Here is a 24,518-nt window from a genome sequence, read left to right on the forward strand (position 1 = left end):
ATTGCTACAGTGAGGAGAAAAACGATTGGGCATTCCAAATTGGGAGAAAATCAGGGGGAAAATTATAATTGGACACACTAAATTAAATAAAAAAAAACAGGGTCTGATATATATTATATACAGATAGTAACTGACGGTCTAACACTAGTTTCTCTAGGTTGGACTAACACAATAAAGATCTGCTCTAGCAGGAGATACAGGCTGCATTTTCAGACTGGAGAGACTTTATATTACTCAACTCAGGCAGCTACAGGGGAGAATTAATCATACCAGAGGCAGTAAGTTCTTACTATGGCTCTAACATGAACAGTTTTTCTGCTTGCTTCTGTGGCCTGTCCCCTTGTGAAACTGTAAATTGTACATTCCCTGTTTCCCTGAACCATAAATCAAGATATGTATGTGTGTGTGTGTGTGTGTGTATCTCTCTGCCTGCTGGATATCCAGGTGATTCTGCAGAGAAGCAAAAGGAGCAGTAGAATAAGGAGATGTCTGAGAAGCCGTTCCAGGGAGGACAGCCATTGTCACATCCAGTTAAAGTGCAGTGGGCCTCTCTCACACTCTGGTCATGTTGTTTTTTTGCTACATCCCCCCTGCAGAAATGGCAAGACTTGTCAAATTAGGGCATAGCTCTCTGTGCGGTTTGTTAAAAGAAAAATCAAAGTTGCCTCTCTCTTTGTTTAAAAGCTTTAAACGTTTTTGGAGGCAGTTAGAAAGGGTAGGCTACTGCAGAGATTGTACACAATGACATTGTTGTCTGCCCGGCGCATCTGATACATTGACTCTGTCCCCCTGACCGTCATCTCTTGAAGCCACTGGGTCGCACTGAATGCTTTGACAGGAGCGGACCTGGTAATCGTATGGTTCCTGGGTGGTGCAGTGTTACATAATGCATAATGATGACAGACTACAGAAATACTCTCATAACTACAATCAGTTTTACTTCTTTATTAGCTATGTGAGTGTGGGGGTGGGTGTGTGGGTGTGCGTGTCAAGTTTTGAACTCACACTTCCCATACTCCATACTTCGTTATCTGGGCTCCTAGCAAAAAAGGTAATTTAAGCGTTAAGGCTGGTTTGTATAGTTGAAAGTCAACATCAGAAATTACAAGTGCTTATAGTTTTGCATTGTCATGCATGCTATGAGTGACGCACAGCAGACCATAAATGGATCGTAAACACTAGTGCTATACCCCAGTATATTATACACCCAACCCTCATTATTATTATTATTATTATTTATTTCTTAACAGACGCCCTTATCCAGGGCGACTTACAATTGTAAGCAAATACATTAAGTGTTACAATACAAGTAATACAATAAATGATGTCGCCCCTCGCTACACTGCGGGTTCGGATATATCGCGGTGCTGGAGTTGGCTCTCCATTTTTACAGTCTAACTGCGCGTGCCTCTGAATATTATTCACCGCATTAGATCATCATTTGGTTGTTGAATTTGCTGTAAAATTTGCATTTCTAATATGCGCCTGGAAATCAGAATTAAACTCTATCGGCTGGTTTCACAGATCCTGATTAGCACTACTCTTGGATTGTTAATTCGGGTAAGGTAGTCCAAGACTGCTGCTAATCAGAGTCTGTGAAACTAGCCGTTAAGCACACCTTAATCCTAATCTTAAACTGCCTTAACTCTGAAGTTCTTTCAGTTACATATATGTCTGCTCTACCTCAGACTGGGTCCTAGGAGTCCCACATGGTTCCAACGTGATTTCCAATGGCATATGTTAACATACGACGCTAAGATAAGGTCCTGCAAGGACTGAAAGGGTTCAGCTATCGTGTATTGTGCTGCACGATATCAGTAAACTGTACGTGGTGAAACTTGAAAAATCAGTGAGCTTCATAGTAGGTACCGTACCACCTTGGTTTAAAACCTGGCCTAAAGGTGACAAGATTGAGAAGAAAAAAACAATCAAGTGATTTTTTTGCGGCTGATGATTTTAAATACGTTCTTTATAGAGAGAGGCCTCTTGCTGAATTTAATTTGGGATATGGCTGTAATACAATTATACTGCAGCACCCAGGGGTAGCTGTAATGTGTTGTTCTCATCTCATAATTGATCAGTAGCCGGTTTTCCAATTCCATTATCCTGAAAGACAGAAGCTAGTATTACTGATATACATGAATAAAGCAGTAGCCTGACCCGTTACTAATACAGTTTTGTGAAGCAGAGCCATCGGCTGTAGCTCCACTCAGATAATGAACCCATAAGAAAGGGAGCGATTCTTTTATGTGTAAAGTGATATTGGAAATGGAAATGGAGAGCTAGAATAAAAAATGGAATACAAATGAAAAGCTGTCATTCTCATAAACACAAGATGTGTGCACATTTTGAACTCCCCCAGGTTAGTTTGTAATGAATATTATTTTTCTCTCATCTTTCTATACCAGTTTTATTACCAAAAAAAACACAAAAACTTGTTCAGTATCGTTGTCTTTTATTTATTTATTTTTTGTTTAATTAGTTGTTTTAATTTTTGCTCCTCACTAATAAAGACCTAGATTTTCAGTAATGCAGCTGATAATGGATTAGCGAAGTTTAGCGAGCCATCCGCTGTCCCAAGTCCTGCGTAGTCATCTTGGGGATGAGAGCACCAGTATAGTACCTGTATCAAATTGGGGGTGGGCTGGGGGTCAGGTATTAAATTACAATGAAAACAAAAGCTTGTTCCAATGTAAAGAAGTGCTGAAGATTAAAGAACTTCAAAATAGGTTAATACAGTGGTTTTTAACCTGTGGTCTGTGGACCCCTGGTCCAAGGGGTCCGTGAAAGTTTCAGATCCTAGAAAAGGAATGCAATTCTTTATTCAACCACTTATGAAAGTAAATCATAATTCTCTTCCATTGCAAAAGTATCTGAATCGCCCCACATACAAGCCCAGACCCCAGTGGTGTTGTCGTTAACATACAGTCCCGCACCGTGCTGTTTGTTACGCTGCGTGAAACACTTGTGCATATTGAGCTTGAAAATGGATCTGTAGGCTTAAGACTGGAAGTGTACCGACAAGTGCTGAGCAAAAAAAGGCAGAAAGTGAACTTACTGCTCCTACTACCAGTAAGAAACGAAAAAGGGAATGCAATGACAGTGTTACAGAACCTTGAAAGAAAACAAAGCGATATGACCCAAATTGAGTGAACTGACAACAGGAAAGACACTTGTCTATTCAGCCACCAGTGTGAATAGGAAATTGCTAAGGCTGGCAAACCTCACACGAGCGCAGAACACCTGTTGCTACCTGCAGTGAAGGACATGGTGACAGCAGTGCGGAGTGAAAAAACAGCCAAGCAACTTGATGTAATACCTCTCAGACTATACTGTTGCATGCCAAATTCATGAATCAGCTTATAGCCTGAATCAAGAGGAGCACTTAGTTTGCTTTGCAATTAGATGAGTCCACAGATATTGTCAGTGTCGCCAATTTACTTGTATATGTGAGATATGTCTGAAAGTGAGCTGTTGGAAGAGTTGTTGTTTTGTCACCCTTTACCATCTCGAACAGGAGCAGAAGATATATTGAGTGCACTTGATGCTTTCCTGAAAGAAAACGATACGGACTGGGGTAAGTGCATAGGGGTTTGCACAGACAGCGCACATTCAATGACAGGTAGTTTTGCAGGATTGGTTGTATGCGTTCATAAAGTAACATTGCAGTATTCACCGGGAAGCACAGGCAGCTAAGAAAATGCCAGCCAACATGAAAAGTGTCTTGGACACTGCTGTGAAAATAGTTAACTTTGTCAAAGCTTGACCAATGAGCTCGCATATGTTTTCAGCACTGTGCACTGAAATGGGCAGCGAACATGTGAGTTTACTTCTTCATACTGAAGTGCGGTGGCTGTTAAGAGGCACAGTGCTTGTCCGTTTTTTGAGCTGCATTCAGAAATGTAAGTTTTTTTTTTTTCTTGACCATCCGTTTGAACTGTCATGTCACCTGGAAAGCGAGGCATGGCTTTGCCGGCTTGCTTACCACTGATATTTTCTCACAACTTAATAACCTCAACATAGGACTGCAAGGAAAGAACGTAACACTTTTCAAGGTGCGTGACAAAATCGAGGCCTATATCAAGCAGCTTCAACTCTGGGCTTGTCTATTAAGAGGAAACAACTTGGACACATTCGAAACCCTTGACAGCTTTTTGGCGGAAAACAAGTTGACACTCAATAATGGCGTCAAAAGCGAAATAGAGAAACACAAATGTCAGTTTCGCCAGTACTTCCCTGAAATGAGCAACAAAAATGACTGGATCTGAAACCCATTTGTAGCAGACTGCAACTCTGGTTCCAGTCTAACAGCTAAAGAGGAAGAGCAGGAACTGCTTGCCTGATTATTGGTTGAAAAGAAAGACAGAGTACCCTGATGTGGCAGATCAGGTCATTATAAAGTCTTGATGCTGTTCACAACCGCATACTGATGTGAAAGTTGGTTTTCAGCCTTGGTATCAATAAAAACGAAATATCGGCATAAGCTGGATGTTGAAGGCGATCTATGACTGAAACTACCAAAACTTCACTCACTTTGTGCCAAAAAGCAAGCTCCACCATCTCATTAGAACCGACGGACAAAATGGTAAGTTCACATAATTGTAACTTTTTTTTTTTATTGCCAGTAGGCTTAAATTATCTTTATTTTATTTATTTATTTAGTTTATTTATTTATTTACTGGTGTGTTCTCATTTTTGTCCAAGCCTGCTTGCAAGATATAATAGACAGGGGCTAACGTGCTCCTGCACCCCTGTTACCTGTCAAACCGGGAGTCAGATCTTTGCCCTGCAATTTTAAAGTAGGAAATAACCAGCTGGACCAGGTTTGCTGGCACAATTTAATAGTGAATCGTACGTGATTTGGCTGACAGAAGCCATGTTTTGAACTCAAGCAGCACTGACACCATATCCTTTAGTGGACTTGACAGTGTGTGCGGAAACGCTGTGGATCCAGGGTTTCCCCTGGGTTCTAGATTTTTGTAGTCACTAGTGACTAATACTTTCTAAAAACATTAGTCGCTCCAGATATTCAGTAGTCACTACTGGAGCACAGCTCAAGTTTTCAAGGGTGTTATGAGTCCTGTTTTTATTTTATACCTTAAATCACTGTATTGACCAAAACAATTATTTAATTAAACCATTTTAATAATGCTCTACTGTTTAAATAAATTGGTAATTTACAGCTGTAAAGTTTTAGAACATTAAAACTCAAGAACCAGATTTATTTGCCCTGAAAAGCTACACAGACACAGAATGCATTATGAATTACTTATACCATGTATGTCTTTTTACAATAAAAAGAAAAAAAAACTGTGTTAGAATATTATATACAACCCATGGAAACAGAGTTTTGCAATGAGGCTGAAACTTTGCTGCTTGTTTTCTTTTTCTTTTATCTGAGGCTTGTGAGCTTAGTTTGTTCTTTTTTTTCTGGTGTTCGGAATCCAAGTCTTCATCTTCTACAACTTCTTGTTCTGTTTGTTCTATTTCACTCTTGCAGAAAAAACGAGTGGATTTTCTTCTGTGACATTTTACAGTATTGGCTAACAGTTTTGTTTTTTAATTCGCGCGCACAAGTTTACCGCAGTCATGTATTTATATTGATGATAAAGTTATAGAAAAGAAGGCAAAGAAAAGTTCACTATCCACACATCTCTACAGCTGACCTCAATACGAAAACATATTACTGGCATTTTTAAATTATTGGTGACTAAAACGTACAGTATTGATGCTAATTAAAAAAGAATAATAAAACGCTTACCTAGTATCAGTGTGATGGATGTCCCTGTTTGTTACCACACAAATCACTGATGATGGCAGGGAAATTGGAGAGAGCTTCAGTCGCAAGACATTTTTGGCGTTTTTAATCTTTGATGGTATTTCGTCTTGATCGCCCTTTGCTAGTAATGTACTAGCATTGAGCAAACAATCCACATTTTTTCACTGAATTGAAAGCTAAAAACTCTTACTACTCTCACACCAGACGTAACGGCTTGTCAAACTAGACCGCATGACAATACTGCGGTTTCTGACTGGCCATACATTCTGTATTTTGAAATGAACCAATAGTACTTGTTACAATAAACTTTAATCGAGTCATTGAAACAAATAAATATCGACTTGCAGGCATGAACGCACACAGGAAATAAAATGAGTTAAAGACTAGGCGTTTAGTTTTTTAAAATGTCTTTTTTTGTATCCCAGACAGACTGCAGTAACCGCCCAACTGTTTATATTACATTTAAACAACAGGGCTTATTTCAAATGTACATATTTAATATGTAAATTTGCCGTGTGTGCACTGAACGCTCTGTCACAGCACATCAGTCTGGTGTTAGCGATTAAACGTTGATTACATGACAAAAGTTTGCAATAGATTGGCAAGTGGTACTAAATAAAATGCGTTGTCTGCCATTCCAGAATTTTTCTCGAGTACCCCCAGGGGTACGTGTACCCCAGTTTGAAAACTGCTAGAAGAAACCATATTACCAACAGATACAGTTTAATAGTAGTCGTTATTTAAATGCCGTTGTCCTGACTGGTAAATTCTAACAGCTTCCCCTTTTATTTTGACAATTTCCATATAAAAATTGTATTTTTATCTTGACATTTTTCATTCTTAGCCCCCAGGTAAATATTTTGGACAGTTTTCAGAACAATTGAACACTACAAATAAAATGTCAAATATACAATAAGTAGTTCGTTGGTTTTGTGGATTTGCTATGTTTTTAACTTATTTTAATACTGCACATAATGATATGGTTTTGAAAATGTTACTTAACAAAACCATGCTGCACGTGAACTGTATTACATAATAATTTCCTTTATTCCGATTTCCAGTGGTGTTTTCTCAATGCAAGATGTATTGTAGGCATATATACAGTGCCGTATAAAACCACATACACTGTGTATATATATATATATATATATATATATATATATATATATATATATATATATATATATATATATATATATATATATAATTTTTATCATGTTCGTTATAGGCCTACTGGCGAAATGGTCAAGAGACAGTTGGTGCTTAACACATACGGAATAATTTTGGCCCTGAATTTTAGCATTTTTGGTCATAGAAAACACATTTCACATATTTTATAACTATACCGTTGGCTATTTTTTTTTCTTAGGTAAGAAAAAAAAAATATTTCAACAGCCACTGCCGAAGCTGACTACTAATTCTTCCAGAAGTAATGGTCGGGTGTAACAGGGATACGAGGTTATATTTGCGCAATAAACTGAGGAGGCGCTGAATGGCTTACTGCATTTACATCGCCAACCACGGGATGAGAACGTTTCAGAGTCAATGAATCGATGAGGCCGAGGCGCTGATCTGATCAGCAGCAGTGACTCTATGGTTTAGCGATCCCTTCTTTTGAAGAAAGAGACGTTGTTTGTGACTTTAACAAAAGGGATAGTACAAACAGAAACGATCGTCACTAGTGACGATTCCACATTTTTTTGTCGTCACTTTCAAAAAACATTTGCAAATTACGAGAGTGACGAGCGACAGCGAAACCCACACCTAGCAGTTCAAATGTCTAAACAAAGGTTTTGGTTTTTTTTCTCGGGGGGGTGAGAGAACCGGGCGTTATTCATTCATATTCAGTAACTCCTGTAGCCTTCGAGTACTGGACCTCTCTATGCTATGTGTAGTTTGGGAGCATTGAAAGTGCAGCTGCATTAGATACATGTACTAGGGAATGTCTTTCTCAAGTGTCAGACGGATTGCATGTCTTTTTTTTTTCAAGAATCTTACAAAAACCAATACGTCCTTAACCTTGCTCCTTGCTCTGGTTTTATCAACCCTAAGATTGAAATCCAGTAAATCGCCCTGAAATTCAACGCAGACTGATGCTGAGGAGTGCCGGTTTGATTTACTGTGTTCAGACCCAAAACAGGAACAAAATTCTCCGGTATGCAACGTTGCAAAATGAGTGTACAGATTAAATTTAATATTTTTTCTAGTTTCAAAACGTTAACTTTTTATTTTTTTTTAAGAATGAAACATAATTACAGGAATATAGAGAATTAAAATGAAAAATATACATTTTCAACAAGAGACAACATAATCACTATACAAAATGAATTGTTTTTAGCGCTGAGTTTTGCTGCCAATCTGCGTAAAAAGAGCCTTTTAATTGTTTTGTGGTCCTGGAGACAGGGAAATGATTTCACTTTCCGTGGGTACTCAGATGTTCAGTACTTTGCCCTCGTCTGGTATTCACAGTGAACAGTGATGAACGCAGATGTTTTTGTTCAAATGTTTCTACTACTATGAATTTTAAACCTCAAAACACGCATCCACCAATCAAGAAGCACCATTTGCGCGGGCTGCCTTGTGTCTGACCGCTGGAAGAGTCAAACAGATTCGGTTTGCTACATTTAAATTAGCCATCTTGACATCCCAGTGCGTTTCTAAAGTATCCACTACCACATACTCGAAGTAAATGACTGTATCTTTGGGAGCCAATAGAGTTGCACAGAGCAAATTGGTTTTGTTAGAGTTTTGCTTTCACTTTCTCTTGTATGGTCCCTGCTACCTAAATAAAAAAGAATATTTACTAGTTTTATATGCAATCAAGCCCTAATTTATCTACCTTGATAGATGACCTTGTTTGAATGTTGTCAGCTGTGCGCTTATCAGGTTTCTGTAGTGAACCATGTACACGCAACGAACAATGCTGACATTAATGTACAGTGCAGCTGAAATCTGATGCACATACGGTACTCAGTCTGTCTGTGAGTGTTGGTAGGAGGGGTTGTGGGTTTCATGTTGCTTTACTCCATCTGTTTGTGTATGTTGGTAGGAGAGGTTGTATGTGTTCATATTGCTTACTTTGGCATTAAATCCAGTCCAATTTCACTGTGAAGCTTGATGAAATGTATGCACCACGCCTACAGTACCCTCTGAATATGTTATGCTACATATTAATGAAATCAGTTATTATAGTCCAGTAGACAAACATTTCAGCTGTCTGCATTCTTCATAGTGGATCTTACTAAACTTAAGTCTGCTAAACTAAAACATTAATTTAATTTCTGTACAGTGTTACGATTTACTGTTTGAAAAAGTATTTGATCAGTGCATTGATATGCACCATAACAGTAAGTATGGAGAATCCAGCTCAAGTCTTTTGAGTCTGTGAAAGACGATGCTACCCTTCCCTAGATGATCATTACGATGCATCCAAAACACATTTATCAATCCACATGATCAAGTAGCCATCTGGTTTCAGTCTTAACTGTGCTATAAGCCTAGTGGCCCGTGTCTTACAGCTGCAGTAAATCCTATTAAAATCATATGCAATGTTAAGCATCTAATGACATGGTTACAATGCAAGGTAAAAAAAAGTTCAAGTAAAATAAATGTAAATTTTATGAGCAGATGTCTTCTCTCTGCCAAGTTAACTGCGCTAGGATACCTGTGCGTGGAAGCATAGTACCAATTGACAAAGTTTTTCTTTCCTTTTTTGTTTTGCAGGTTATTTCGGCCATTTCAAGAGTCTCCCATCACAGCATTGCACAAATTAAAGGGATCAGGTGAGTCATTGTGATCCTGGTACAGATGTTAGACCTTCTACGAGTGTCTTGGGGACGACAAGTAGACCAGTTACTGATGACTCTTGGGGTGCTGCTCGGGAACAGACTAGAAGCACTTTCCCCAGCGCTGTGGAATAGAATGCTGCACCCCTAAAAATCAAATAAGGCAACTCTTTATAATAACACAAACAGTTTTTAAAAGTTCTTTTTTAGTGCTTTCTGAACCTCTGTGTCCATCAGTTACAGTTTGTCAATAATGTTTATAATGTACACTATATAGCACACTGACAAAGGAACTAGCCGAGACATTTGTCTATTTGACTGTCGCTTATAAGGTTGATCTCCCAGATCATTAGACTTGTTGTACCATTACGGCTCTCTGATTGATTGTCTGAATAGCTTTCTGTGATGTGCAGTTGGAAGCATAAGAGGTACTAGAGTCCGAAGCTGAAAAAAAGGAGCTAGAAGCACTCAGGATTAATGATAATGGCTCAGCAAGGCCCATGTGTTTGCATGCTGTGCGTCTGTTCATGCACATTACTGGTAAACAACTAGGAGATTTAAGACACGTCTCATACACACGCTATATCTCAAGCATGATTGGCTCTCTGAGTTTTGTGTAAAATATTGACCATGTATTAGCTTTGAATGGAAAGCCTGCTTTGATCATGATCACTGACTGGCATGTCCTGTACAAAGCATAAAATCATGTACTCCACAGCTCTGTCTGACAGCCTGTAACTTGCTTCAGAGAATGCTGTTGGAGGTCCATATTGCCTGCAACTTCCTGTATATTTTTCACGGCAGAAAGTGGTTTATTTCACGGTCTAAAAATAGATATTTCAAGATATATTTCATGATTAAACATAATTGATTAATTGTAGAATATTTATACAATACGTTGCTGTCCACCTTTTAAAAACATTCTATTTTCCCCTTCAGTGAATAATCAAAAAAAAAAAAACAAGTAAAAAACGGGGTAAAATCAATTGGCGACTACTAAATTTAAATAAATAAATAAGACACGTAAAATGTCCTCTTCTTGTACTGGACAGAGTGATATTTCTGATCTTTGATGCAGCTGGTGTATTTTTTGTTGAAGACATTTTAAAGAAATCATGCAGCGTGTTCAATCATTTACCAAAAGCAAACTAAACCGTCTGCCAAGTTCCTATATACATTTTAACAGGGAGTGCATCCATAAGGCAAACGTTTGCTGTATTTATTTTTAAGTGATAAACAATCTGTATATATACAGTATCCTTTGAGAAATGGGAATTGTCACTGGGAACTACATATTACATGGCAATGGGTGCATTTCAAATCTTAAAATCTGTGATAACCATCTTAATGATACTGTCATGAATATCCTTTCCCACTTTGAAATGTTTAACCGGTACTGTATATACTGTAGAAAGTGATTCATCCAACAAAGCACCATATAGAAAAAACATTGTTACAGAGCATGTTTTAACTGGGCTTGGCCTGTCCTCGTCACAGTGTAATTAGTTGATTCCAGATAGCTGGGACATTGTCCTAAAGATATTGCTCTGTTTAAATCAGAAGGCATTTACTCTTTGCAGCTGCTCCGCCAGGCAGATGTGCGTGACCATGTCCTACTGAGAGCAGAGTCTATTTTCTTCCTAGGTTTTAAATAGATGCAGACTCATTGTTGTGTACGGATGATGGGGGGGGTGTGATTGCTAATACTATCCAAGGGGCTTTTTCCAAAACTGTAGAGACTGAATCAGTGTTATTCTACTCCAGATTCTGACTGTGTCTCCCAACAACTCCCTTCTAAGAGACAAGTGGTTGCAGGAATGTATTCAGCGCCTCTGTCAGTCAGCCAAGAGGAATAGAAGATCTTGGCTTGTCCATGGTTCTTCTTTTCAGCACCTTTCCTGTTATACATGTTTCTTTTAGTTTTTAGCCACTTTGAGGTCACGTTAATTAACCAGTTAGTCCCTGACAGTATCTCTTTCTGTCTTTTGCTGCAATGGAGCTTGGTGTCATCCTGGTAAATTTGGCACGCCTTGGGCATTTGGCTCTCTTGGAGTGCCCATAAATGCCTGGTTTGAAGGTAGAAAACACTACAGATGAAGTTTATTACTTTGAGGAAAAAAATAGGTGCTGACAGTTAAAGTTGTTACCATTAAACTTCTCAAAGAGAGTACAGTATAACCCTCCAGCTAATGGTCAATGCCAGCTCCACTAGACTCAAGACCATCTGGATGCACGATAATACAAAGTGTTTTAATACAGTAGTAGTGAGGATTCTTCTAAACTCTCCAGCACCTTGTCAACAACTTGTGGCATAACTGGAAAACAACCTAGAGCAGCAACCACACATCATTGTGTATCTTCAATTACTGACAAGGTGCATGTTATTGATCAACTTAATGCAGAAGAGAGCTACTGCTCCCTGCTTTTCTGTGATGCTGTGCTCTGCATCAAATGCATTGCTAGTAAAATACCAGGACTTGTGTACAGTACAGTACGTCCCCTGAGTAAACTCTGAAGTGCAGCATTGCAGTCTAGACAAACCTGTCTTATAGTATTAAAGTTTAAATGTAGCACAACTGTGAACCCAGTAGAGTCTGTGCATGTGTACTGTCAGTCTAAGATTAGAATGTCTTACAGTTTTCCAGCACATATTTTGTGCTTTAAAAGCTTTTTTTTTCCTGCTTCAGCTGCCATTTGTGAACAGATTAGACTTTCTTTACAAGTCGTTTTTACTCGCTTGCTTGGTTTAAATTAATTTTTTTAAATAATTTTCTGTTGTAGTGATCACACCTAAGTGACTTTAAAACAGAGTGTAACCATTAACCTACCACACGTGTGTGATGTGTTTCCTGCAGCCACTAACGAGAGAGTGTTGCAGGGGGACAGGTTAATGGTTGCACTCTGGTGTACCATCTGTAATTGGGGAATAGACACGCTTAAGAGCTGTACTGGGGGCACGAGGTTGTGTTGATTGAAACAGAAAAGGGTATACAAAGTGAATCTAAACTACGAGAAGAATACATTAGTTAACATAACGCTGGTGTTTCATACCAGCACTAAGTTTGTTAAGAGGATACTGAGCAACCCAGGTGTAACATGCTTTGCTTTGCAGTGGCTAAATGTATCAGCACTGCAGAAGTTTGCCCTTGCAAGGGATGCACGTGCACAGGATCTCACGCTTTAGTCAATAACTGATGGGCCAGCTTTCTGTGCTTTTAAAAGGCTGCTTGCAATTACATTGTGCAAGCCTGCAGCACTTTGTAAGTGGATGCATCTTGATAGAATCTTGATTTCATAGTTATTACCAAAGTCGGTGCAAATTGCTTTTTTTCCACAGGAAACTTGAGAGTCATGTATTTGATATAGGAAGCTAATTAATAATTATAAATTATTTTGAAGAGCTCTGTAAACTAATAAATATACCAGCATACTGTTGTGTTTCAGTAAACACACAAAATCACATGTATGCACAAACATAGATTATAAATTGCTCTTTGTACATGTCAGAAACAGCCCTTGTAAACATGAAACATATACTGCACTTTGGCATTTGTTATAAACTTGTGCATTACAGTACACTTATGCAAAAACCTTCTGACAGCTACTGTTTATGAAATCCTGTATGCAATCTATATTTTAACAGTGCAACACAGTGTTTTTATTAGATTATATAAATAGTTTAATGTTATGTGCTTGTAAAAAAAAAAATAAATATATATATATATATATATATATATATATATAATATATAATTTTTTTGTTATGCAATTTCAATAGAAGGATGTAAAATCTCCCTTTTTACAGTGGCGCAGCACCATGTTCTAGCACAGGTTAAACAGCAGATAGAAATTCCCATCACCAAACTGAACTCGGCACTCTCTGTCTTCAGAGCAGTGGGGCACGATGAAATCTGACTTTTACGGGAGGGATTGATTAAACAGGAGGGTGTTTTCTAGCAACTACATCAGTTTTACTACTGTAAGTAAGCAGTTTGTATGGATTAAAAAGTCCCATCACAATAGCCGCTGCAGTGTCCGCTTCCCTGTATTGATTGTCTTTATGGTGTGCAGGCATCTCTCTGAAATCGAAAAGCACTTGAGTTTAATTAGGGTAAGTTGGGCAGATTTAATTGGCAGTGGGCGGGTTGCCAGGAGGTGTAGATGGAAAAGGTAGATCAGGGTCAACCGCTCTGTCTGGCTACAGAAACAGCAGGCTGACAGCAGCGTTTAATCGCGGATATTTACAGACGTGCTTTCTAATCGTGTCAGTAATGGAAGCACATGCTGCATCAATGGCAGGCTTGGCATTTTCATACTGTAGCGTCACCTGTCAGAAGGAATTCTCTGCTGGTACGAACAAGCTGAGTATGTTCCATGTGTAGATTTAGCGGAGCGGCACTGTATAGTCACACTGTATAAGGCATGGCATCATTTACACTAAGACTTACCTTCTTGGGTGGGTGAATATTGGCAGCCTGGCTGACGAAAGCCCCTTTCGGATATATGTAATGAACTTTGATTGACTGGTTTGCAGAATGAAAAGATTAACTGAAGTGCTGAAGTACTTTCACAGGTCTGAGGAATTCCTTTGACATTTAATGTCTTGCCAGGGAGCGATGCCAAGGAGGAAAAGATTCTGTCTGTGTTAATTCTGCTCCTTAACTCAGCCCTTTTCCTTAGCTATTTCACTCAATGTCAGTTTCAGTGGATCTCTGCAGCCCCTGACAAAGAACACCTCTTGTCACGTATTGTACAGGAAACTGTGTCATTCCACGGTCCTTGGTATTTTCAGGTGCTAATCAGTTTAATCATGTCGCTGACAGAAAGGATGGCATCTGAAGTTTGAGATTAATCTGGACATGGTGGGATAGATCAAAACCTTCAGGACAGTTGCTTTCCATATGATCATCCTTTTGTGTCGGTTTAGCATCATTCTCTGTTGTCATTTCAAGTTTGATTAGATGGATTTGTCGCCCGCGGAGAGAAAATATATATGAGATGTATTAGAGGCACCCCTATGAACTCCATCACACGCTGCCCTCCTAAACAATAGGTCTAGCAGACAAATGCTTGGACAAGTCTTTTGTGAAGTATTGTTTCGAGTTGATCTTTTATTGCTGTTAGGGGATTCCTCCGTAACCCAGTAAACCAGCAATAAACTGTCATGCCACCCCCAAGTGAAAGTACATCAAATGAAAGTAAAAAAAGGAAATCCCCCATTCTGTAATGCATGCAAATGTGTGATTACAATTATACATCAGCAATAGTGGAAAAGCAGAAAGCAGTGTGTGACTTCTCAAGGGGCATGATAGTGGGTGCCTGTGTGAAGCCCCTCAGTGCAGTGGCTGTATTGACCAACATGCCCATCAAGGCAGTCTCCTGGGCATTCCTGAAATGGCCACGTTTGCAGAAAAACATCAGTCACAAGTAGGTCACGGAGGATGAAGCCTGCAGACAAGTCAAATGGAAAATTATGTTCAAACTTATGTGCAGTACACAACGTTTTTGCATATACTGCTGTAAAGAATTATCGGATGAAGCGAAGCGCCGCTAAGGGACGCGATGCAACACGACGCAACATGCTGGTGTGTCCCAGGCTTAAGTCTTTCCAAATATGCTTAACTTCAGTGTGTATAGTGTCATTGTTCTCCAGGCTAAAACCATTGTGTTCTTGGAACAGAGCTTGACAGTGGGTTATAGTATTAGTATCCCCAAGCTCCCTGCGCTAATGCCTGCAACAAGAATAATGTTGGTTTAGGGCTGTTTTTGTGCATGCCTAATCAAAACCACATAGTTAGTAGTTTGTCTGTTCGCTCACTCATTAAATTCTGTTTTACATTTCAGTGGCCTTTGATGATGCTCTTTCCCTTTTGGTTCAGCGATGTGTTGGTGCTGCCTCAGCTTGTCTGCCTAGTGCAGCATTCAGCACCAGGAGGCTCTGAAAAGCCTAGAGAGGCCCAGTCCCCCTTTCTGGAGACCCATGTAGTTGTAACTCCAAACTCAGGAACTGCCAAGTTTGCAAGAATGCGTTCTTTGGGTGACTGCAGCAGCTGTTTTTCAAGGTGTCCAAGAAAATAAAGATGCAGCCATACTTAACCACGTGCACTCTGCTCACAGTCTGATCGGTCACTGGAGATCTATTCCCCTTCTCAAACTGCCTGGAAGAATAGAATGGATTTTACAGTTCACTTGTTAAAACTGCCTTTGCAAAACTCGCATCTCTAATGAGCTTTACGTTTTGCACTGTAGCCAGAACTCTTTCACCTAGGAGGGCATTACAGACAATTCAGAGTGAAAAACATCTGATCAATCTCGGAAATAACAATAGCTTTGTGCATGTACATTAAAAGTGTTTTTTATTGGGGCTCCCGAGTGGCGCATCCGGTAAAGGCGCTCCACGTGGAGTGCAGGATGTGCCCTATAGCCTGGACATCGCCAGTTCGAGTCCAGGCTAGGTCGGCCAGGGTGTCCTCGGCTCACCGCGCACCAGCTTCCCCTGTGGTCTGGCCGGGCGCCTGTGGGTTCACCTGAAAGCTGCCCAGAGCTGTGTTGTCCTCCAACACTGTAGCTCTGAGGTGGCTGCATGGTGAGCCTGCAGTGTGTAAAGAAGCGGGCAGCTGACAGCACACGCTTCGGAGGACAGTGTGTGTTCATCTTAAAAATAATTGCACATTCTAAATTGGGAGAAAATAATAAAATAATTGGCGACCACTAAATAAAAAAGAAAAAGTGGTGTTTATTGGCTGCTTTATACAGCGTTGTGGTTACAGTTTAATTTAATCTGTGGGTCTAGGTTTTCATTGTAACCTTCTACAAGGAAATATCAAACCCTGGCGATCAGTCCATTGTATTTCAGATTTGTATTGAGTTCTACATGAGGTAATTGGCTCAATCAGATATGTCTGTTCTGGGATGTCCTACCTAGTCTAATCCAGACTGATTCAGCAGTGCCCGTGCAGGGGCCCCAGTAACAGTTGCAAAAGCCGCATTGCGACAAGATGTTGATTCAGGATAATTTGCTCTACCTGAGTATAGGTCAGTAAAATCTTTCTGCCACCAGACAGCAACATTGCAGGACATATCAAACGTCCAGTTCTCAAAACGCCAGCAGCGGTTTTAACTGTGTCACCGAATCAGCGTCCACAGCTAGTAATGCAGCATGACAAGACTGATCGTGCATCTGCAGTTCAAGACCTGCACATCAAAGTTCAAAACCTTAAAGGGGAAGCCATCTCAACCACAATATTCTACTTAAGATGACTTCTCCTTTTAAGGTGGTATTGTTAAAAAAAACATGATATTCTTGTTTTTGAACATCAAGACTGTTTTGTGCGTATCACGTGTCACAAATTCTTCTCAAGTTTTGTAATACAGTGGGATTGTCTCTTAACATCCGACCCTCCAAGATATGGATTATCTAAGAAAATTCTAGTATTCTGGGGGGTTATCAAAGTTGAAGCATTTTCTTTAACAAAATGCAGGAGTGATAATGACCTGAGGCTTTTAATACAAATTGAATTGATCTTTTCAAACCCAGACACATATGTTTTAAAGATGTAGCAAGAGACATCCTTACATTGTATAATCCAGAAGGGGGGGATTATTAAAAAACAGCAGTTTCCTTGGGGCTAAGTTAGCAAGCCTTTTGTTCACTTTTCAAAAGCATAGTTGAGATGCCACTGAGTTGCATGATTCTACTCAATGGGTTTAAAGCAGCATGTTTGTGAGTCCAGCAGCATACATTACAATAGATTTGGAGCTGGTTGGTCTTGTTTTCTTTGATGCTACATAAAGGGGAAGCTGTTTACCGATGTGTGACGTCAAACCACCCCCTGCCCCTCACTGTGGCTCCCGTTGAGGCTCATGGAATCACAGATTGATGCAAAAAATAAATTGAGGGTACTTGCGTGTGTAGAATAGCCAGGAGTGAGGCGATCTCATAAACCATGACGGAATGAATGCTAAGATGTAAAAATAAAATACTGTTTTATGACCCACCCTACAGTCCTGTTTTATACCAGCACACAATCATCTTCAAGTAAGAGCTCAGTTAAAGTTGTGCATTTTCCTATCGCCAGGGCTGGTCTTGTGCAAGGAATGATGTAACTTGATGAATTCGATTTGTCCATTGGAACAGGTGCTAGCAAGACCAGATGGCTAGGTGTCTTATGATGTGATTTTACTTCTCCCTTGCTGCTGAAGATAATCTCACCCTGGGTTGTGCCATAGAGACTGATGTTCAACACTGCAAGCCCTGTGATGTTCCTGATCACAGTGGCTGCAGTGTTGAACTGAAATCTGAAATATCAGAATGCGCTATTGATCTCCCAGTAATAGCTTGTTCAGCAGCTAAGAGACAGGAACCCTCCTGCAAGCCCAGGGCTCTTACACTCATCTCCTGCTTATCTGCGCGGTGTAAAGAGATCAGAATAACTGAAGCCTGGGCACTTACAATTGTTTCTTTGTCTGTACAGTGAAGATTTCCCCTGTCTATTTACAAGTGTAGCTCAGTGACTTGGGTGCATAGCTCATTTCTACACAACACAGAAATGGCAGGGTCTGTTATTTTGCTATTTAACTTAAAACACCCACACAAAAAAATATATGTGCAATATTTAGGGCAGTTCATTTGTCAAGGGCCCTTGCACAGTAACGTATAGTTCATGCTGCTGTAACTTCTCAATCGGATAATTGGAATGCGTTGTTTGACAGCCTTCCCGATTGTAAATGATGTTGGCTCCAACTGGTTCAAAGTGCTGCAGCCCGAGTGCGTTCATAACACATTACTCCAGCTCTTAAATCACTGCACTGGCTTCCTGTTAAATTCAGGATTGAGTTTTTAATTCTGCTTATTACTTATAAGGCCCTTCATGGTTTTGGGTCTTTATATGCACAGGAAATGTTGTTACCTTATGCTCCTAGTCGTACCTTGAGGTCAGTGAATGCTGAACCTTTGGTAGTTCCTAGAAGTTATCTAAAATGTGCGAGGGTCTTTGCTCTGCTCCCTGCCTGTGGAGCTGCATCCCAAGTCTTATCAGGAATGCTGGCACATTCAGATCTTTAAATCAAATTAAAAAATGTATCGGTTTGTGTCGGCTTATTGTTAAACTGGATTGACTGGCAATTGGCTCTTTTTTTTTGTTGTTTTGAGAGTTTTTATTGTAAAGTGCACTGGCGCACTGGGAATACTTGTCCTTTTTGTTACCATTCGTGCTGAATTGTGTGTTGGTTTTGTTTTGTGGACCGGCCGTAGCACATCAAAGTTTTATTAGATGTAAGGTATTCCAGTTTGCAAGCATTTGAGCTTTAATTAAATGGTGGCATTTTGTTTGTTTGTTGTTTTAATGTTTTGTGCCTTTGTACTTGTGTCTGTCTTGTCTGAGGAAAGCCACATTGTTTTAGTCAGCCTTGATTCCTTGAAACTTAAATTAAGGTTTTATTTTTGTTCACTCTGATTTTATATAATTTTTGTTCTGTCATCGAACACCATAAAAAGCGATTTGCTTGCACATATTTGGTTTACTCATGGGCCTGTGGTTTCATGTTTGAGAGTACAGAGAATTGCAGAGTGACGTTGCTTTTAACCTCTTTCACAGATCAATATGGGTTACACTTTTGTTTAAAGCTTTTTTTTTCTTTCTAAATCACATTAAAAGGAAGTGAAGCATCTACTGTGTGGTCCTGGTTTAACCATTAGCAGATGTTACACGGAGAGCCAAGGTCAAATCCACTGTGTTGTCTCCTGGCAAAGCGGTCCTGAGCTGCTTAAATAAAGAGCGCTTGCTGGTATCCGCTGATGTACATGCAAAAAAACATGATACATCCACTGAACCACGACTTCATTAAAGACACTGAACCACTGGCATGATGATGGGCCACACTGTTGTCCATCTTAAGCCTTGGTGAAAGTCTTGCTGTAGTCCTGTCACCAGGCTTGAGCATCCCACAGCAATCGTGTGGCTTTGCGACAACGCCACCTGAATGGCAGCAAAGAAAACCGTATTTGCCGTGAAGAAACCGTTGTCCGTTGTTTAAAATGGTTTTGCTTGTGTTCTCTCTCCCAGGCCGTTCCCTTCCGAAGATACAGCAGAGAATGAAGATGACGTGTACAGGAGCTTGGAGGAGCTGGCAGAGTAAGTGTTAAAAGCTGGCATTACAGTACAAACACTGATTGAACAGGACAGGGCGCAGCATGCCTATTAGCAGTCATTAAAATCCCTTTTATTGCGGCGTGGGGGGCCTAATGAATCTTTGCGGTTTCCATGGCTACAATCAAGACGTTTTAACGCAGTGACACTGTGAGAACAAGGGCAGTTTGGGAGAAGATAAAGAGCCATCAAAAGGTAGATTAAAAGCCTCAGAAATAACAATAGGCTTCAACTTTTGATTATTACAGAATAATTATACGCTGCCAGTGTCAAACAAGAATAGACACTGCTCCATGCTCCTACAGCCAATGGGATTTGCAATGTTAATTTTGCGACTGGTGGATTCTGCATATAACTGGCTTGCACAGATCATGGTAATATAACAAAATGAACTGTCAAAGTCCACACAGTATCTTTGGAAGAATGTAGTAAAGATGAACCAAGAAATCATGTTTACTGTGAAGCTAAACATTATTATTAATTCATTTTATATTAATTCAGATGCCATATAGCCCTATGTCAAAGGTCAGTTTTCTTACACAATGGCCTTTCTGTTGTTTCAAAAGATACAAAGTAATATAATCGTTCTGCATCAGAAACACTGTGAATTTCAGTCAGGAGCTTTCAGATCTACACCAAGAGTTTGATCTTTTTAAGCAACTGGGTCTTTAAATGCAAATCCAGTAATATTTGGTTCTCATCTTAAATTGAGCCACGATAAAAAAGAGGTCAACTTCTAATCAATCTGTGTATTACAGTTAAGCCTGCATTAGATGGTGATGTGTCTTCTTCATGGTTTGCTTTCCAAGTGATGTAACTGTGGGCTGTGTTCCATTCTGTGTAGGTGGAGAGATCTCTCAAACCACCAAATCACTGGGAACAGCAATAAAGTGATGTGTCTGAAACTGTGTTACCTCCTCCAAGCTTTATTACTCAAGCTCATAAAACATAACAGAGGTAGTGATACGGTGTGCAAAAACATTACAAGGTCATCATGAATAACCTTGATCTGTCATGATCTATATTCAGGTTTTTATTGTTTGCAGACCTCCCCCTATTCCCAGTTGGTTTAGTTGGAGCCATTACTTTGGGCCAAAGCAATCTACATGAACTTCTATAACATTATTACAATTCTGTTTTGTATCTGCCAAGAATATATATTGCTATATGAGAAAGATAATGTATAAGTAATGTAATATATTCTTAGGTTAAAAAAAAGCAATGACTATTGCATCTCTTAAAACGATTCACTGTTAGGTTAGCATTCACAATTGTATATACACTGATATTTCTCACATCCTAAATAAAAAAAAAAAATAGCCAAACGGAAGGCTAAAGGGCTCAGTGGGTTGCACTACTCAACTTTTTAGCTAGGTAACACACTGTTCATGCCTTCACAAACAATGGCGTTTAATTTGATCCGCAACCTATCCCTGTAGACAATTGATTTGCTTTGTATTGGCATGCCCCACCCCACCCCCGTCTTTCTCACACACCCTTTCATTTTTTTGGTTTTCAATGCTGCCACTGAGCTTGAAGAAAAAACTTCATCCTTTTGAGTTCAACCTTATAACCCCACAATTCGGTAGGGTTTGGCGTTCTGGTTTTGTCATCGTACGCACCCCTATTGGAAACATGCTTTTAAAGCCTAGGCTTTGTTTAGCCCTTCAGCTGTAGATCTGTCTATCTTTAATGCATACGTATAGGCTTATTGACAGATGTAACAGCTCAAGGGCCCTGTTGATGGTATTGAGGCTGAGGGATCACTCTCGGTGCAAACACCATGCTGAGAATAGATTTTACTAAACCTCAATCTGATGACTGTCATCCCTCAGGATCTTTACCTGTACGTTGGCCAGCAGATTTGCTCCTTTACCTTATATATTTTCCATTCTCTGTCAGTGAGGCCGTTCCACCTTTACCTTTTCACACTACCTCTTAATCCATTCTTTAGATGTCTCCTCCTTACCTCTTGTACTCTCTTGCTATTTTTTCTCATTTTATCAACCCATTTGTATAGCTGCTTCCCCTTCTATAGCTGCTTCTTCTTCTGTTTCTTCATGTATTCTCTGCCCCCCTCCTTCTTTGACACTTGCTTATCTATCATTCGTGGATACATCATCATAATAACGGACGGCATTCCCAAACATTGCTAGATTTTTGTAGTATACCAAAAACAGTTTGGCCATTCTGAAATGGATATTGTTGATATAAATATGAAGCCGGTAAGGTAATGCATTAGCAAGCTGAAAGCATAATACCTGTAAAGCAACAGAAAGGCCCTTCCACAGGAACTGTCTGTGTTGAGGTGAGACTCTCATTAGCAAACCTCAGCCTTGCTGGCTGCATTACATACATTTGGTAATCTTCCCATTTTAATGCACACTTCATCAGCACATTAAAAATAAACTGGCGTGACATTAGATGCCCCTGTTATCTTCATTTCTCAGACTAATTCTGCTAGTGAGATTCTTGTCATACAGGTCCCATTTTTTTTTTTTTTTAAACACGACAAACTTCATTAATGAATGACATTTCCATTAAACTATATTCATCGCAAGGCTTACATGAAAATTGCATGGGGTTGGAGGAAACCAAGCGTAGCAGCAGTCGCATCCTGAATGATGGAGAACTCGCTTAATTACATTTTTAACAGCAATATGAAAATCCGAATGAATAGCTCAACCTACTTTAGATGATGTTGTTTTTTTTTTACCAAATTCTTTGGAGTATAACGAGCACTGTTATAGACTTTAGGGCAATTCCTGCACGCTACAAAAAAGCAGCTGTATACACAAGGTTGTGGTAGTCTCAAGTGTGACTTATACAATGAATGTAACAGAAAGCTGCTTGGTCATCTGGACATTACGGTATATTTGCCTTTAGTCAAAACAATGGTCAGACTCTCATCAAACTCTGATGCTAGACCTGAAAACGAGGATCTGTGAAAACAAGATAAAGGTGTGGCTGTAGAAAGTACGAGTGATCTGATCACTAACACGCAGTCAGAAAAGCACATTGTAAACTGCAGAGGTCTCCTTTAATTCTCTAAATGTTTATTATGGATACCTCTGGTATGTTGCTCCCTTAAATGTGCTTTGATTATTATCGTCTTTCTAGTAAACTTGCAACAAACTGCTAAACTGACAGTTCCTCAGACACTCCAAACAAGTGGCTATTTGGCTGAGCTTCAGAGTTTGAGTTTTGATAGCCCCTGTGTGAAAGGAGACAACGGATTGAATCAGAAATCTCAGCACAGCAGGGTGGCTGCTCTGTTGCATGTGAAGAGGAACAACATCTTCTAACCATGCAGCGTTAAATCAAACAGAACAAAGAAACTCTGAATGTTCAGCGTCACGGTGACAAGCCCCATCACTGTGACAAACAGACGAGGTTTGCTCTTGGCTGGGTCAGTTGTCGACAAATCGCCCCCAGGCTCTTGGGGCCTACGAGCGAGCGGGCGGGCTTGAGTCTGGCACTGCAGTTTAAATTCCAGCCTCCTCACGTCTAGGGACCAAAAAAAACAAAAATAATTAAGAAAAGAGACGAAGAAACAAGAGCTGGAGACACTTCTAATGGTTTTCCTGGAGCAGGTCCATGTGTTTGATTGTTGTCTGGCCTTTTTGTGTAAATTAACCAAAGTAGAGTCTGGCTCTCTTCACATTTTTTTTTATGAAGTTGCATGTTAGTGTTCCACATTAATTAGGAGAGTTTGGGAGCGCTGCCTCACGGGCATTGTTTTTTTCAGAGGAGTTAACATTTACTCTATTATCTAAAGACTCTCTTTGAATCTTATACTTAATTTATATTGCATTCCTGAGTGATCTTTGTTTTAAAAAGCCTAGCTGAATCCACATTCCTTTAGTCAGTACCCAGCATACTTCAAATAGTTTGTATTTCCACATATCCCAACAATGGGGAAGCTGTGGTACTTAGGAACATTATACTGTATCTTGGCAACCAGTCATTTAGTTATGATGATACTTGATATTGAAAACAATGATTAGTACCAGGTCTTGAGAGTAATATACAGTAAATCTAGTGCATGTTGATATTCATATTCATGAGTCTGGGCACTGTCTTAAATGAAGGCACTTAAATTTCATGAAAGCCAATGCGATCAACATGGGGAATTGTTCATGGCCACTCGTCACTTGTTGATACCTTTGTGGGGGATACAGTAAGTCAATTACTTCCACATACTTTCTGTGCTTCATAACAACCTCTTCCTATATGAAGTCAGTTTTTCAACGTTTCGAAAAGGAGTGAAATCCATTCAAATCAAATCCATGTACATTTGCACCTCTTATAATGAATAAAATGTTTGGAGTCCAATATGATTGCTCATAGACAGGGCACAGCATGTGTGTTTAATTACCTATGGCATAGAAAGCACTTTGAATGGAAAAGCCTTTTAATCAGTCAGTTAGAATGCACCTTGGGGCACCGTTAAGGAATCCCTAATTAAAGCTTAATCACCTCAACAGAGGCTTAATCGCCCAAGACAAGCAGTCCGTACACTGCCTAATATTGACTATATAATTGGAATAGCTAACTGTATACAAGTGTGTTTAGAATATTATGGTTGTATATATCTGGAATTCATGATTCAGCTGAGAATGTTAACATGTCAAATCACAACTACACAGTTTGCATAGTATTCTAATTTCACTTCTAATTCTATGCTATCTGTCGATTCATCAAGCAATGATTCATTGTTATATTCACTATCCGAGTCAAATATCTGCAGGCAAATGGGTACATTTATTAATATTGCATTCAGATTAAATGGCAGCCAATGTATTTA

At 39.6% G+C, this 24,518-nt stretch overlaps 1 protein-coding gene across 2 annotated transcripts in view; it reads left to right on the plus strand.

Annotated features, from left to right (window-relative positions):
• The window catches only part of LOC117396942 (guanine nucleotide exchange factor VAV2), a 157,117-nt gene that overhangs the window by 105,639 nt on the left and 26,960 nt on the right, over positions 1-24,518 (plus strand). For both annotated transcript variants that reach the window (XM_059005559.1, XM_059005560.1), the window contains exons 3-4: positions 9,503-9,561; positions 19,628-19,696. In XM_059005559.1, the coding sequence (XP_058861542.1) occupies positions 9,503-9,561; positions 19,628-19,696 (128 nt within the window). The remainder of the gene's footprint in view (positions 1-9,502; positions 9,562-19,627; positions 19,697-24,518) is intronic.

Source organism: Acipenser ruthenus, chromosome 31, assembly GCF_902713425.1.
Source record: "Acipenser ruthenus chromosome 31, fAciRut3.2 maternal haplotype, whole genome shotgun sequence".
Classification (NCBI taxonomy): Eukaryota; Metazoa; Chordata; class Actinopteri; order Acipenseriformes; family Acipenseridae; genus Acipenser; species Acipenser ruthenus.